Here is a 15458-nt window from a genome sequence, read left to right on the forward strand (position 1 = left end):
CACAACTGAATGCTGGCCTTGCTTTTTCCACCTGTGTTAGCTTGAGTTGTGACTTGTTCTTTTTATTGTGGAAGAATGGCCTTGTGTTGTGCATTCTTCTTGGTGATATCCATCAACTTAACTCATTCTGATGGCTTTTATGATGAATAACATTACTGTATTTACTTCTTATCTAAAGGCATTTGTTTGATAAAAAGTGGATTAGGGCTTCCCTGCTGGCGCAGTGGTTAAGAATCCGCCTGCCAATGCGGGGGACTCGGGTTCGAGCCCTGGTCTGGGAAGATCCCACATGCCGCGGAGCAACTAAGCCCTTGTGCCACAACTACTGAGCCTGCGCTCTAGAGCCCGTGAGCTACAACTACTGAGCCTGTGCACCCAGAGCCCGGGCTCTGCAACAAGAGAAGCCACCACAATGAGAAGCCTGTGCACCGCAACAAAGATAAGCCCCTGCTCACCGCAACTAGAGAAAGCCTGTGCACAGCAACGAAGACCCAACGCAGCCAAAAATAAATAAATTTAAAAAAGAAAAAGTGGATTAGGACACAAAAGAATTGTGTGTGTGCTAGTACAGGATCTGGTTCTTTTTGGCTATGTTATTTTGGCAGTTGTGACAATAAGAAATAGATATTGGTCTCTGCATCAGGTTCTTGACACAGAGCTCCTAAAACCCATGTAATTTCCTGAGTGTGGGGATGCCAGGAGCCTCTTTCGTTCTCATATTTGGTCTTTGACCTTAGTTCCTGACACAAGAGCATCTAAGGCCCTTGGAATCTCCAGACTGATGAAATCCCCTAGATAGCATCAGACTGGGGACTAGTCACCAGAAAGACCACAGCATGATTAGGAGGCTGCAACTTTCAGTCCATTCCTATCTTCTGGGGAGGGAAGAGGATTGGAGATAGAGTTAGTAATCAATCATGCCTACATGATGAAGTCTCCATGAAAATCCCTAAACGATGTATTTGGAGAGCTTCCAGGTTGGTGAGCCCATCTGCATGCTGAGAGGGTGGTGCCCCAAACTCCCCAGGGAGAGACTCCTGCGCGCAGGACTGTTCCAGACCTTGCCCTATGTACCTCTTCATCTGCCTCCTTTATTATATCCGTTATAATAAACTGGTAAGCGTAAGTGTTTCCCTGAGTTCTCTGAGCCGTTCTAGCAAATTAGGAATTTTTAGGAAGGAATGTGGAGACCCCTGATTTATAGGCTGTTGGTGAGAAGTACAAGTGACAACCTGGGACTTGAGACTGGCGTCTCAAGCGGGGGCAGTCTTGTGGGACTGAGCCCTTAACCTAGGGGTCTGCACTAACTCCAGGCAGTCCGTGTCAGAACTGAGTTGAATTGCAGCACCCCCCGTCCTGTCCGCCAATAACTGGAGACTCTCTTGGTGTGGAAAAACGCACACATCTGGTGTCAGAAGTGTTGTGAGATGAGTGGAAGAAACAGAGTTTTCCTTTTAACAAGTCACATATTTTCCCCAAGCTTCAGTTTTTACCTTTAAAATTGAGGTCATGTTTCTCCATGCTTTTTAAAAAAAATTTTATTGAAGTATAGTTGATTTACAATGTTGTGTTAATTTCTGCTATATAGTAAAGTGATTCAGTTATACATATATATACTTTTTCATATTCTTTTCCATTATGGTTTATCACAGGATATTGAATATAGTTCCCCGTATTATATAGTAGGACTTTGTTGTTTATCCATTCTGTATATAATAGTTTGCATCTGCTAATCCCAAACTCCCAGTCTTTCCCTACCCCCACTCCCTTGGCAACCACAAGTCTGTTCTCTATGTATGTGAGTCTGTTTCTGTTTCGTAGATATGTTCATTTGTGTCGTATCAATGTTTTAGATTCCACATATAAGTGATATCATATGGTATTTGTCTTTCTCTGTCTGACTTCACTTAGTGTGATAATTTCTAGGTCTATCCATGTTGCTGCAAATGGCATTATTTCATTCTTTTTAATGGCTGAGTAACAGTCCATTGTATATATGTACCATATCTTCTTTTTCCATTCATCTGTTGATGGACATCTAGGTTGCTTCCATGTCTTAGCTCTTGTAAATAGTGCTGCTGTGAACATTGGGGTGCATGTATCTTTTGGAATTATAGTTTTATATAGGTATATGCCCAGGAGTGGAATTGCTGGGTCATAAGGTAACTCTATTTTTAGTTTTTTGAGGAACCTCCATACTGTTCTCCATAGTGGCTGAACCAATTTACATTCCCACCAACAGTGTAAGAGGATTCCCTTTTCTCCACACCCTTTCCAGCATTTATTATTTGTAGACTTTTTAATGGTGTCCATTGTGACTGGTGTGAGGTGGTACCTCATTGTAGTTTTGATTTGCATTTCTCTAATAATTAGATGATGAGCATCTTTTTATGTGCCTATTGGCCATCTGTATGTCTTCTTTTCTCCATGCTTATTACATAGGGTTCTCTGGAGAAGCAGGATAAAGTTAAAGCTTTTACCACGTTGCAACCTCTTTGACACAGTTGGGCGCAATCTCTTTTAACACCTTTAGTCTTTTTCTCCTGAACTACTTGCTCCTGTGCAACCTCTGGGCAACACTTTTAGCTCTAGCTACTCAGGATTTTTTGAGGTCCTCTAAACAGATTATGAACTCTCACACTATGCCTTCACCTGGCATATTTTCTCTTCAAGGCTGACCTCAAGTGTTACTACCTCTGTATGTCTTTCCCGTAACTACTCCCAGCAATATTAACTTGTCTTCTTATCTGTGCTCCCATAACACCTGAATTTACTTTTACTCCAAGACTGATTCTTTATATAATGACTGTTAGTTTACACATCTGTCCCTATTAGAAAACTTTAAGATGTTTTGGGGCAGAGAACTGTCTTACTTATTTTCCTGTCCTATTAATTTTCGCTCCTTATTATTTACTTCCTTTTATTTTCTGTAGGTTTAATTAACTTGTTTTTCTCCCCTTAACATTTTGAGACAGATGATTGTTTTCCGTCTTGAACCTAATGTATACATTTAAGTCTGTAAGTTTCTCTCAAAATGCAACTTTAGCTGCATTCCCCACATTTTGACATGTAGTGTTTTCATTATAATTTGGTTCAAAGTATTTTCTAATTGACACTGTGCTTTCTTTTTTTTTTTTTTTTTTTGCGGTACGCGGGCCTCTCACTGTTGTGGCCTCTCCCGTTGCGGAGAACAGGCCCCGGACGCCAGGCTCAGCGGCCATGGCTCACGGGCCCAGCCGCTCCGCAGCATGTGGGATCTTCCCGGACCGGGGCACGAACCCGTGTCCCCTGCATCGGCAGGCGGACCCTCAACCACTGCGCCACCAGGGAAGCCCTGTGCTTTCTTTTTTGATGCAAGGTAATTTGGAATGATATTCCTTAATTTCTAAATATATGAGGCTTTTCTAATGAATTCTGTGTTATTGACTTCCAGCTGAATTCCACTGTGTTGAGAGAACCTACTCTGATTTCAGTTTTTAAATTTTTATTTATTTTTTGTTGTGGTAAAATACACATAACATAAAGGTTACATTTTTCACATTTTTTAAGTGTACTGTTCAGTGGCATTAGGTACATTCATATTGTGCAACCACCATCGTCATCCATCTCCAAAACCTTTTTTATCTTCTCGAACTGAACCTTCATACTCATTAAACGTTAGTTTCCCATTCTCCCCTCCCCCAGTCCCTGGCAACTACATTCTACTTTCTGTCTCCATGAATTTGACTACTCTAAGTACCTCATATAGGTAGAATCATACAGCATTTGTCCTTTTGTGACTGGATGACTTCACTTAGTAAAATGTCCTCAGGGTTCATCCATGCTGTAGGATGTGTTAAAATTTCCTTCCTTTTTAAGGCTGAATAATACTGCATTGTATGTTTATACCACATCAAAAATAATGATATACTTAAGAATTAACCAAGGAGGTAAAAGATTTGTACAATGAAAACTATAATGCACTGTTGAAAGAAATTAAAGAAGACATAAATAAACAGAAAGACATCCCATGTTCATGGATTTGAAGAGTTAATATTATTAAAATGTCAATACTACCCATAGCAATCTACAGATTCAGTGGCTATCCCTATCAAAATCCCAAGGACAGTTTTTGCAAGCTCGCTTTTAACTAGAATATTTAGTCCATTATGGTTTTATTTAATTGTTGGTAATTTGGGTTTATGTCTACCATCTGATTATTTACTTTTTAATTTGTCTTGCCTATGCTCTTTATTGCTTTTTTTTTTCTTTCACTGGATTGATTAGTTTAAAATTTCCCTCTATTAATTTGGTATTTATACATTCTTATTATTTAGTGGTTACCCTAGAGATTAAAATAAAACATACATCTTTGAATTATAAAAGCTTAATAAAAATTAGTAATTTTACCTCTTCCTGGACTCATGCAAAGACGTTAGAACTCTTGAACATTAATTCCACCTACCTTCTTCCTTATCCACACGTTGGATATTTTAATCTGTGTATTTTATTTTACTAAAAAAATTTTTTTAATTTATTTTATTTTTGGCTGTGTTGGGTCTTTGTTACTGTGCATGGGCTTTCTCTAGTTGCGGCAAGCAGGGGCTACTCTTCGTTGCGGTGCGTGGGCTTCTCATTGCAGTGGCTTCTCTTGTTGTGGAACACGGGCTGTAGGCGCACGGGCTTCAGTAGTTCTGATACACGGGCTCAGTAGTTGTGGCTCGCAGTCTCTAGAGCACAGGCTCAGTAGTTGTGGCACATGGGCGTAGTTGCTCTGCGACATGTGGGATCTTCCCAGACCAGGGCTCGAACCTGTGTCCCCTGCATTGGCAGGCAGATTCTTAATCACTGAGCCACCAGGGAAGCCCAATCTATGTGTATTTTAAACCCAAAGAGATAATATTACTGTTATTTAGTATTTCAGTATTAATTTAGACTTACCATATATTTACCATTTTGTTGCCCTTCATTCCCCTCTGTATCCTCAGGCTTCCTTCTGGGATAATTTTCTTTTTCCTTGAAGATCACCCTTGTCGATATTTCTTTGTTGAAGTTGCCATTATGTTGCCTTAAAAAAAAATTTTTTTTAAGTTGTGGTTACATATATATAAAACAAAATTTGCCATTTTACCCATTTTTTCCATTAAAATTGTAAAATTGTTATAAAATATATGTAACATAAAATTTACCGTTTTAATCTTTATTGAAGTATAGTTGACTTAAAACATTATATTAGTTTCAGGTGTGCAACATAGTGATTTGATATTTTTATCAATTACACACCATTTTAACCTTTTAAAAGTAGACTTTGTTTTTTAGAATAGCTTTAGGTTCACAAGGAAGTTGAGTGGAAGGTACAGAGATTTCCCATATACCTCCTGCCCCCACACATGCATAACCTCTCCCATTATCAACATCTCCCACCAGAGTTGTACATTTTTCACCCATTTCTGTTAATGGCCTTTGATGTACAAAAGTGTTTAAATTTTGGGCTTCCCTGGTGGCGCAGTGGTTGAGAGTCTGCCTGTCAATGCAGGGGACATGGGTTCGTGCCCCGGTCCGGGAGGATCCCACATGCCACAGAGCGGCTGGGCCCCTGAGCCATGGCCGCTGAGCCTGCACGTCCGGAGCCTGTGCTCCGTAATGGAAGAGGCCACTGTTGTGAGAGGCCCACGTACCGCAAAAAAAGTGTTTAAATTTTATGAAGTCCAGTTTATGTTTTTTTCTTTTGTTGCTTGATCTTTTGGTGCCATATCTAAGAATCCAGTGCCAAATCCATGGTTTTATAGATTTATCCTTAAGTTTTAGGATTAGAAATAAATCCTTAGAAATAAAGTTTTCTTCTAAGAGTTTTTTTTAATCTATTTTGAGAGTTGGGTGTCCAGATTCATTCTTTTGCATGTGGGTATCTAGTTGTCTCAGCACCATTTGTTGAAAAGACTGTCCTTTCCTGTTGAGTTGACTTGACACTTCTGTCAAAAACCAGTTGACCATGTATGGGTTTATTTCTGGATTCTCAACTCTACTCCTTTGATCTGAGCCTTATGACAGTACCACACTTTTTTGATTACAGTAGCTTTGTAGCAAGTTTTGAAATTGGAAAGTATAAGCCCTCTGACTTTGTTACTGTTTTTCAAGATTGTTTTGGGTATTCAGGGCCCCTTGCTTACTTTTTTGAAGGATATTTTCACCAATTACAGTGTTCCAGATTACCAGGGTTTTTTTGTTTGTTTTTAACTTTTTTTTTTCCCCAGTATTTTGAAGATATTATTCATTTATCGTTCTGGCTTTTACTGTTTCTATGGAGAAGTCAGTCAACTATTTCTGGTTGTTTTCCTTTGGAGATAATCTGTTTCCTCTCCCTCACCCCGAGCTGTTTTAAGATTTTTCTCTTTGTCTTTGTTATATGGCAACTGGTGGAGTTTGGTTTTGCTTTGTTTTGTTTTCTCTTTTTTTTGTGGTTTTTTGTTTGTCTTGCATTTGTACTGTTTATTTTTCTTAGACCTTCTTAAATGTGTGGCTTGATGGCTTTCTTTAATTTTGTAATAGTCTCAGTCATTATTTCTTCAGAGATTGCTCTTTCCACAATCTCTCCCTACTCTCTTTTTGGGGGCTCCAGTTCTATATACATGGTAGACCTTTTTGTTGTATTCTCTACGTCTCTTACATGCTAGTCTGTTTTTCATCACTTATTACTGTGCTATGTTCTGTATATATTTTTTTCTGACCTGTTTTTTAAAAAAATTATGTATAATCTATTGTAAAAACACTATCCATTGAATTATAATATGAATTATTGAATTTTTCAGTTCCAGAATTTCCATTTAGGGTTTGAAAGAAGTTTAAAAATATTTCTGCTGAAGTTCTCAATTTTATCTTTTGTTTTCCTGAAAATATTAAACATACGTAAAACTATTATGCAGATGCCCAGTGGATCTACTGCTGTTGGCTGTTGTTTTTCTTGGTTTTCAGTCATAGATGCTTATCTTTTTCTATGCTTGGTTGTTTCTGTTTGAGTGCCAGGTATTGATTATGAAGAGTTATAATTTGAGCTTTGCAATGGTGTTAGCTTCCTCCAGATAGGACTGAAATTAACTCTGGCAGATGGCGAGGGTCCCTGGCAATCCCAGATCACTTAAACAAATCTGGGAATGAGATTATTTGAAGTTGACCTTCAGTCCCTTCAAGGGCTCGTCTGTTTAGAGTTGGTTCCTTCCTAACTCTTAGAATCAAGGCATTTCAAGCTCCAGTACGAAACCTAGAGAGTTTCTTGCAACCCCCATCTTCCTTGGGAGGCTGTAATTTTCATTATTGACCTCTTAGTCCCTCAAAAGCTCTGGCCAAAGCTCTGTTAAGCTTTTTAGCTTTTCAGCCTTTTCTACCAGAATCAGCAGATGCCTTGAGGGGAAGAATTTGCTTTAAGACTTCGTTTAACTCTGGGTTTCCCTTTTCTCTCAGATTTTGTAATTACAATTTTGTAGTTGAATTTTGTAATTCAATTACAAATTCAGTTATAAAAAAGAATTTTGTAATTCTTCAGTGCCTTGTTAGCTCTCTGGTGCTTTGAAAGAGATATCTTATATATGTGTGTGTGTATATATATATATTTTTTTTTAATTGTGGTAAGTTATACATAACTAAACTTACCATTTTACCACTTTTAAGTGTATAGTTCAGTGATATTAAGTACAGTAACATTGTCATAGTTATCACCACCATCCATCTCCAGGACTCTTCATTTTGCAAAACTGAAACTCTGTACCCATTAAACAAGAACTCCCCATTCTCCCCTCCCCTTAGCTCCTGGCAACCACCATTCTACTTTCTGTCCGTAAATTTTAGCTACTGTTGTTTTCTGCAGTTGTGTTTTTTGTTGGCTTTTTGAACCAAACTTGCTATTGCATTTGCTGATTAAGTTTTGAGTCTGAGGTTGACTTGTCTTTTCCTAAAGACATTTCTTTCTCCCCCAGTGGTGTCTGTGTGCTGTGGTTTCCATTGCAAACTGTATTTCCTTGCAGAAAAATGGAGCATCACCTGTGTCCTAATTTAATGCTCATTTTGTTTTTCTTGTTCTGCCAGGACTCTGGTTAGGAGTAGAATGGGACAATCCTGAGAGGGGAAAGCATGATGGAAGCCACGAAAGGACTGTGTATTTTAAATGCAGGTAATTTTCCATTGCGAATTGTCATGGTTATCTAGGAGAATGTTAAATAGCTGAATAAGGGGGGATGGAGAAGAAGACATGTTTGACTGTTAGGGTAGTTATAATGTAGAATTTGCTGTATTCTAAAAAGACAATTCTATTTGTAGAGTTTTTTTCCTTGTTTTTAAAATTCTCAGTCTTAACCTTGCAAGTGGGGTTGCTTTCTTTGTCCTTTTTTGTGTTTTTGTTTTGTGTTTTTGTTTTGTCACAGTTTTTTTTTTTAATTGTATGGATCCAAACATTTCTCATTGATTCATTAACTATTTACTACCCACTGAGTGAATACTAGAAGAGGAATAGCCTAGATATCCAATGAGAGCCGTTGATTAAGCAAAATACAGAACATCCAAACAGTGGCATGCTAGGCCACTATTTTAAAAAAAGCTCTTGGGCTTCCCTGGTGGTGCAGTGGTTAGGAATCTGCCTGCTAATGCAGGGAACACGGGTTCAAGCCCTGGTCTGGGAAGAGCCCACATGCTGTAGAGCAACTAAGCCTGTGTGCCACAACTACTGAGCTTGCGTGCCACAACTACTGAAGCCCACGCTCCTAGAGCCCGTGCTCCACAACAAGAGAAGCCACCGCAATGAGGAGCCCACACACCACAACAAAGAGTAGCCCCCGCTTGCCACAACTACCCGCACACAGCAACGAAGACCTAACGCAGCCAAAAATAAATAAATAAAATAAATAAATTTATTTTAAAAATAAAATAAAATAAAGCTCTTATCATGAAAAGAATTACACATTATAGTGCATATCTACTAATATTTTTACCTGCTTGATTTCAGAGAAACTATGTGAAGCTCTGAAAAGGATGGAGGGGAATTTCAGGCAGTCTATCTTTTAAATTTTTGTTGTTGTTTGTTTTCCCTAAGTTTCAGTTTCTCGGAAGAATCTGTTATTATTAAGCTTATCATTCTTTAAATGTGGTACAGTGAACACACTCCTGGCCTGGTAATCGAGGCCTCTAGCTTTGCTTTTAACAATCTTTATGACCTTAAATCAGACTAAATTTACTAACCTCTAAAATGAAGGTCAAAATCAGATAATAGCAAAATAAGTTTCCTAGTCGAGCATTCTGTAGTTTTGGGAAGTCAGGATAGAAGAAGAATTGGCATGTTCCTAGAGGCCAGCGGTGGTGACAGACATGGCATGAGGCCAGCTCAGAATCTGTCAAGAGGTCATAGAGGATGAAGGGAGCAATTTATGTGTTTAGAGAGGTGTGGAAATAGAAATCTCTTAGCTTGGCCTGTTGATCCCTTACCTGCCTGGACCATGACCTCACAAAACTTCCAGTGAGGGAACGTTCCCTGTGGAGCCTGCCCCAGCACCTCCCAAATCGTCCATGGTTATGTGTCCTTCATGGTCTCTGCATATGGTGATATTTTCAGTCTTGGTTACTCTGAGTAGGAAAATGAAGACTTGTGTCAGTCCTGGCAGAGCTGGGATTTGCCCTGAAGTGCTGATGGGCACAGACTTAGTGTTCAGGTTCTTACCCTTGGAATAAGCATTTCCTTGCTTTGTTGTGTTTCCTGGTACAGTCATGCCTGAGCATTTACATGTTGAAATACATATTATGTTATTATAAATCACTTTTCTTTTGTTTCAATGAAATGACATTTTGTTGACTTTGAATCCTGTATGGGTCAGTAATTCCATTTCGCATTGTTTTGGGGGCAATATACAAGGGAGCATTGGCTCTGTTGTGGTGGAGAACCACTAGTCTAGACTAAAGGAATTACCTTATCCTTTATAGTTGTTAATGCTTATATTGGTATTAGTTCGGACTTGGCTTCAACTAGTAAAGATTATACCAATATCTTAGAATCTCTAAATCAGACAAAACAGAATATACCACACGTACTTGTTATTAAGCCAATTCAGATCTCTTAGTAATTTCATTGGAGTCTTCTTTTACATTTCAAATTTTACTTGGAAAGTCATAATAGCGATACGTATTTTACCACAGTACACATTTTTTTTAATGCTTAGATGCTGTTTTCATGAAGCCAAAGCAATTTAAAGTTGTCAGATCATAAGTGTTCCCATCTTATACTTGTGAAATAGGTAAATGGCAAAAAGGTGGAATACCCATTTTAAAGGAGGAAAATGCGTCAGAAGTTGTGGTATTGATAGCAAAATTCAGATCCCACCTCTTCAGAAGCACATGTTAACTGTCAAGTGGCTGAGCCTGTTAGACACAGTCTAACAGGGTAGTTACGCGCTCTGGCGCACATGTCTTATGAAGGCTAGTCTGCTGGCCTCTGCTGTGGAAGCAGGATATTAGGGTGTGTTGAGTGAGGTGTTTGGTGAGCTGCTTTCTTGAGTCTCCCCAGCGTCCCAGGTTGCTGGGGTGACACCCTGCCGGTCAGGGTTAGGTCCTACCGCTTGAGGTCAGAACCTGGGGACAGACAGGGTGGTTTTCAAGGCCCGGCTCAGGGCATACATTCTTCCCTGTGTATTTTCCCCCAACCAGCTCAGCTCACGTTGATCTCATGAGACTTCTCAGTTTAGAATAGAATAACATTTGCAAAGGTCTAACCTCTGTTTTAACAACGACCTTCATGAAGAATATAAGATGGGCTTTAACCCAGAGAAGAACTGTCTTCACAGTTAGCTTTCAGTGTTTCCGTGTTATCACATTTGTTCGTTACTCTGACTCTTTGAGATGGCTATGACAGGTATTGGTGACCAAGTGGGTTATGAGTAGAGCACGAAACACTGGAGTCAAGCTCAAATCCTGGCTATGAATGAACTCCTCTTTAGTGTAGGTCTCTAAAAATGAGGTAAAATTTTTTCTTGAATAGTTGGTGTGACACCGACAGAAGAAGTTCAGGGAGTGGACCAGATTACCTTGGAAGGCCCCCATGTTCAGAGGACTTCATGTCACTCTTTAGTTTCAATCTGATCTCTTAAATAACCTAAGGTAAATATGGCAGTCTCCTGGTTATATATTAATTACCTGTAATTAATATTTGTGACACTGTCGATTTACAGTAATAGTGTACAGGTTTATCCCAAATTTATGCCTGTGAACCAGTTATGTGTCTCTCCCAGGCGCTTCTGTTCTCCATCTCTTGTCTTTTGGGGAGTTGAGAGGTTCAGTTAAGGTGATGAACTTTGAATTTCTCCCTGCCTTATCCCTAGATTTCCAGCGCTTTTCTTTCAACCTAAACTAAAGGGTATACCATAAACTCTTTGAACTGTGTGGGTCAGTATTTTACCCTCAGCTTTTATTGAAAATATTCCCTTTCTAAGTAATTTCATGATTTCTCCTTTCTTTTGAGCAAGAAATCTTAAAATCTTACTTTTTCTTCAGCACCATGAATGGAGTTTAATACTTGGCGTCAGAGGGGACATGGTGTCCAGACCATGTCCACAACACTGGCTAACTTAACAAATGGAAGCTCCTCGATTTACTTATCCTGTGTGCATCATAAGATTGTTGGAAAGTGTTCTGAGGTTCTTTTTTTTTTTTACAGATCCAAAATACACTTTATTTTTCATTTTATTTTATTATTTAACATCTTTATTGGGGTATAATTACTTTACAATGGTGTGTTAGTTTCTGCTTTACAACAAAGTGAATCAGCCATACATATACACGTGTTTCCATATCTCCTCCCTCTTGCGTCTCCCTCCCTGCCACCCTCCCCATCCCACCCCTGCAGGCGGTCACAAAGCACCAAGCTGATATCCCTGTGCTACGCGGCTGCTTCCCACTAGCTATCTACCTTACGTTTGGTAGTGTATATATGTCCATGCCTCTCTCTCGCTCTGTCACAGCTCACCCTTTCTGAGGTTCTTAAATGAGTATTAATGCATCAGTATAAAATATTCTCCTGGGGGGTGGAATGGATTGGGAGATTCGGATTGACATATATACACTACTATGTATAAAAGAGATAACTAATGAGAACCTACTGTATAGCACAGGGAACTCTACTCTGGTATGGTATAAAGTGATAGGATAATTTTTTAAGAAATCACTAAATGTGCTGATAGGATACAGGCAGGGTGGATCTCTGTAAGAGGTGAAGAGAGATATTTCATTTTGGGAAGCTTCCCATGAATCGGCGAAATAGAAATTGTGACATTCAGAAGCAGTGTGCAAAAAGATGCTTATCAACCGAGCTTTTTTCTTTTTTTTTTTTTCTGTTGGGAAAATGAGTTCACCAGGTCAATTCTTTAGATATTACAGCAATATACATTAAATTAGAGTGAATATGTCTCCTCTCATGGTGAATGGTTAGTTATGCAGTGTTGCTGAAAAGGCTCTATGCATGCCTGTAACAAACAAGATATCAGGGTCAATGACATTTATTAGAAACTCCCCAGAGACCCAGTCTTTCCCAGCATCTAAACAAGCCCCAATAAGAAAGATACTTACTGTAGGAGTTTTGGAATCTGTTGGGGACCCTTTTACCTTTGAGTAGTATTGCCAGATTCAGCAAATAAAAATACAAAATGCATGGTGAAATTTGGATTTCAGATAAGCAGTAAATCATTTATTGGTATAAGTATGGGACATGCATCATACATATACTTATAATGAAAAATCTTAAGTATATAACAAATTTCAGATTGTTTATCTGAAATCCAGATTTAACTGGGCACCTGAATTTTATCTTACAACTCTGTTGGGCAGACTGAACCTTGATTATAGTGCTTCGTGAGAGTCTTTCATTTCTGCAAGAGCCGTGGTTGGGATGTGTGGACTTTCCTAGCTGCATATGTAATTGGTGGGCCGAAGGAGGCAGGAACTTGAACAAGCCGAATGCTTACAAGAGAAAACATTTTGGACTCTCCCCCTTCACTCCCTCCCCTCCCCCAGTTTTTTCTCTTTTAGGCAGGGTTCAGAATTTCAGTGTTCAGATGCAACATCTTGATAATAATCTAAGATCTCAGTGGAATCTTTGAATTATTAGTTTGTCTTTGAAGATTTACTGTTATTGATGGGCACTCCTTCAGCTAGCAGTTTTTATTTGCTGGGCTGTTTGTTTTTCCGAGAAACCTGCCAGGAATGTTGCAGAGGAGACTGATGTTTGATGTTTTCCTTTGATCTGCAAAGGGCACAGCATCTCCTTTGCACCCACCTAACACCATTTCTGACTTCTTTCTTCTGCCTGCAGCGAAACTAAACAGTAATAAAGGTCTCTTCTTGAATTGTTCATTACCACTGTTATAAATTTAGGACAGAAATGAAAACCATGGTATTTGTTTTACATTGTTGTTTTTTTCATTTATTATAAATGTGCTGGTTTTAAAAGTTGTGCTCTCATACTTATTTTTACATTTCAGTCACATAATATTTGAACAATACATTTTCCTATTTCCACCCCCCAGTGTTACTCCTTTAAGGAAAACTAATACTATTTCATAAATTTTATAATTTCATTTCACTAAAATTTCAAATTTCACTGTTTTGTAAGCCAAAGCCTGTTTCATAAACGTGAGACTCTAGGAACAGTCTCTTAGATGCAAAACTCACTTGTTTGTATACATTTAGATAGATTGAGGTACATAAACGAGTGTTCTAAATTGTCTGGAATTATTTTTCCGACACCTAACAACATACCTTGGAATTTAGTTCAGCCTTGTACATGTAAAGTGTTTAACATTCATAACGTTTAGTTGTCAGTAAACACAAGATTGGACTGTATGCTGTCAAAATGGAAAATTAAACGAGACAGCCTACAAGTCATCTTTGTGATTTACTTTGTAAGAAACACATTTGTTTATTTTTATTTTTTTAAAGTATAGTTGATTTACAATATCGTGTTAGTTTCAGGTGTACAGAAAGCGATTCAGTTTATATATATATATATAAAATCTTTTTGAGATTCTTTTCCCTTATAGGTTATTTCAAAATATTGGGTATAGTTCCCTGTGCCATATACAGCAGGACCTTGTTGTTTATCTATTTATATATAGTAGTGTGTATATGTTAATTCCACACTCCTAATTTATCCCCCCCCCCCCCCCCCCCCCCCCCGCTTTCCCCTTAGGTAACCAGCCATAAGTTTGTTTTCTATGTCTGTGGGTCTATTTCTGTTTTGTAAATAAGTTCATTGTATCATTTTTTTTAGATTCTATGTGTAAGTGATATCATATGATATTTGTCTCTGGCTTACTTCACTTAGTGTGATAATCTCTAAGTCCATCCATGTTGCTGCAAATGGCATTATTTTCATTCTTTTTTACGGCTGAGTAATATTTCAGTCTGTGTGTGTGTGTGTGTGTGTGTGTGTGTACACACACACACACCACACCTTCTTTATCCATTCATCTGTTGATGGACATTTAGGTTGATTCCATGTCTTAGCTAATACACTAATGTAGTGCTGCGGTGAACATTGTGGGTGAAGCACCTTTGTTTAAAACATATTTTAGTTAAAATGTTATGGTTCTAGAAATGCCTTATTTTCAGTAGTACTGCTTTTGCTGTGCTTTCTCTATTCTCAGAGGGATTTTCATGTAGGATCCTGTTTGATGCTTATTGTAGGACAAGTACCACCGCTTTTTCATCAAGCTCCTACTCAGGTTTCAAGGTCCAACTCAGATTCTACTTCTTCTGTGGAATACACACTAGACCAGGACTTTTTTTATGTTGTGTGTCCTTCTTGGAGGCATAACATAATCTTTTCAAAAGCAGGGGAAAAAAATACATTGCATTACAGAGGAAATTTAGTCACATTGAAGTAATCAAAAATATTTTAAAATTATGATCTAGTTAGATATATATTTCTCTTTTTTAGATCTATATTTCTTTACTAAATAACATTAAATAATAATATCTACTGATGGATCTAATAACTACTAAAATTTGTGGTAGTGAGGAGAATAAAGACAGAAATGCAGGAAAGGATAGTGCACTGGTAGTCAGGAATCCAAGTCTTGGCTGTGCTACCTCTGTGACTGTGACCCCAATATCCCCAAGTGAAATGGGATTGGATTAGATCAGAGTTTCTTAAAGTGGGACATGAGGCCCCCCTGCATCAGAATCCCCTGGCACATTGTTTTTTTTAACAGCAGAACCTGGGCCCCAGCCCAGTCCCACTGCGTGCACAACCCGGGGTGGGTTCCAGTACGCTTTCCAGGTGACTGACTGCTTTTCAGGTTGAGTTTGAGAAGTCCTAGACTAGGTAATCTCTTAGGTAGATCCGTTTGAACTCTTAAAAAAAAAAAAAAAAAGAGGCTAGGGAATTGCTTGGTGGCACAGTGGTTAAGAATCCTCCTGCCAGTGCAGGGGACTTGGGTTCAAGCCCTGGTCGG

At 38.7% G+C, this 15458-nt stretch overlaps 1 protein-coding gene across 6 annotated transcripts in view; it reads left to right on the forward strand.

Moving 5' to 3' along the window:
* TBCE (tubulin folding cofactor E) overlaps positions 1–15458 on the forward strand; it is a 114807-nt gene that overhangs the window by 64042 nt on the left and 35307 nt on the right. For 4 of the 6 annotated variants that reach the window (XR_004346171.1, XM_032608069.1, XM_032608068.1 and 1 more), the window contains exon 3: positions 8059–8143. Coding sequence is in view for 5 of the 6 variants with exons in the window: in XM_032608069.1 (XP_032463960.1) it covers positions 8059–8143 (85 nt within the window). In the remaining variant the exon portion in view is untranslated. Of the gene's footprint in view, positions 1–3194; positions 3359–8058; positions 8144–15458 lie in introns of all 6 variants that reach the window. The other 2 variants (XM_032608070.1, XM_032608066.1) reach the window with 2 other exon arrangements.

Source organism: Phocoena sinus, chromosome 16, assembly GCF_008692025.1.
Source record: "Phocoena sinus isolate mPhoSin1 chromosome 16, mPhoSin1.pri, whole genome shotgun sequence".
NCBI lineage: Eukaryota > Metazoa > Chordata > Mammalia > Artiodactyla > Phocoenidae > Phocoena > Phocoena sinus.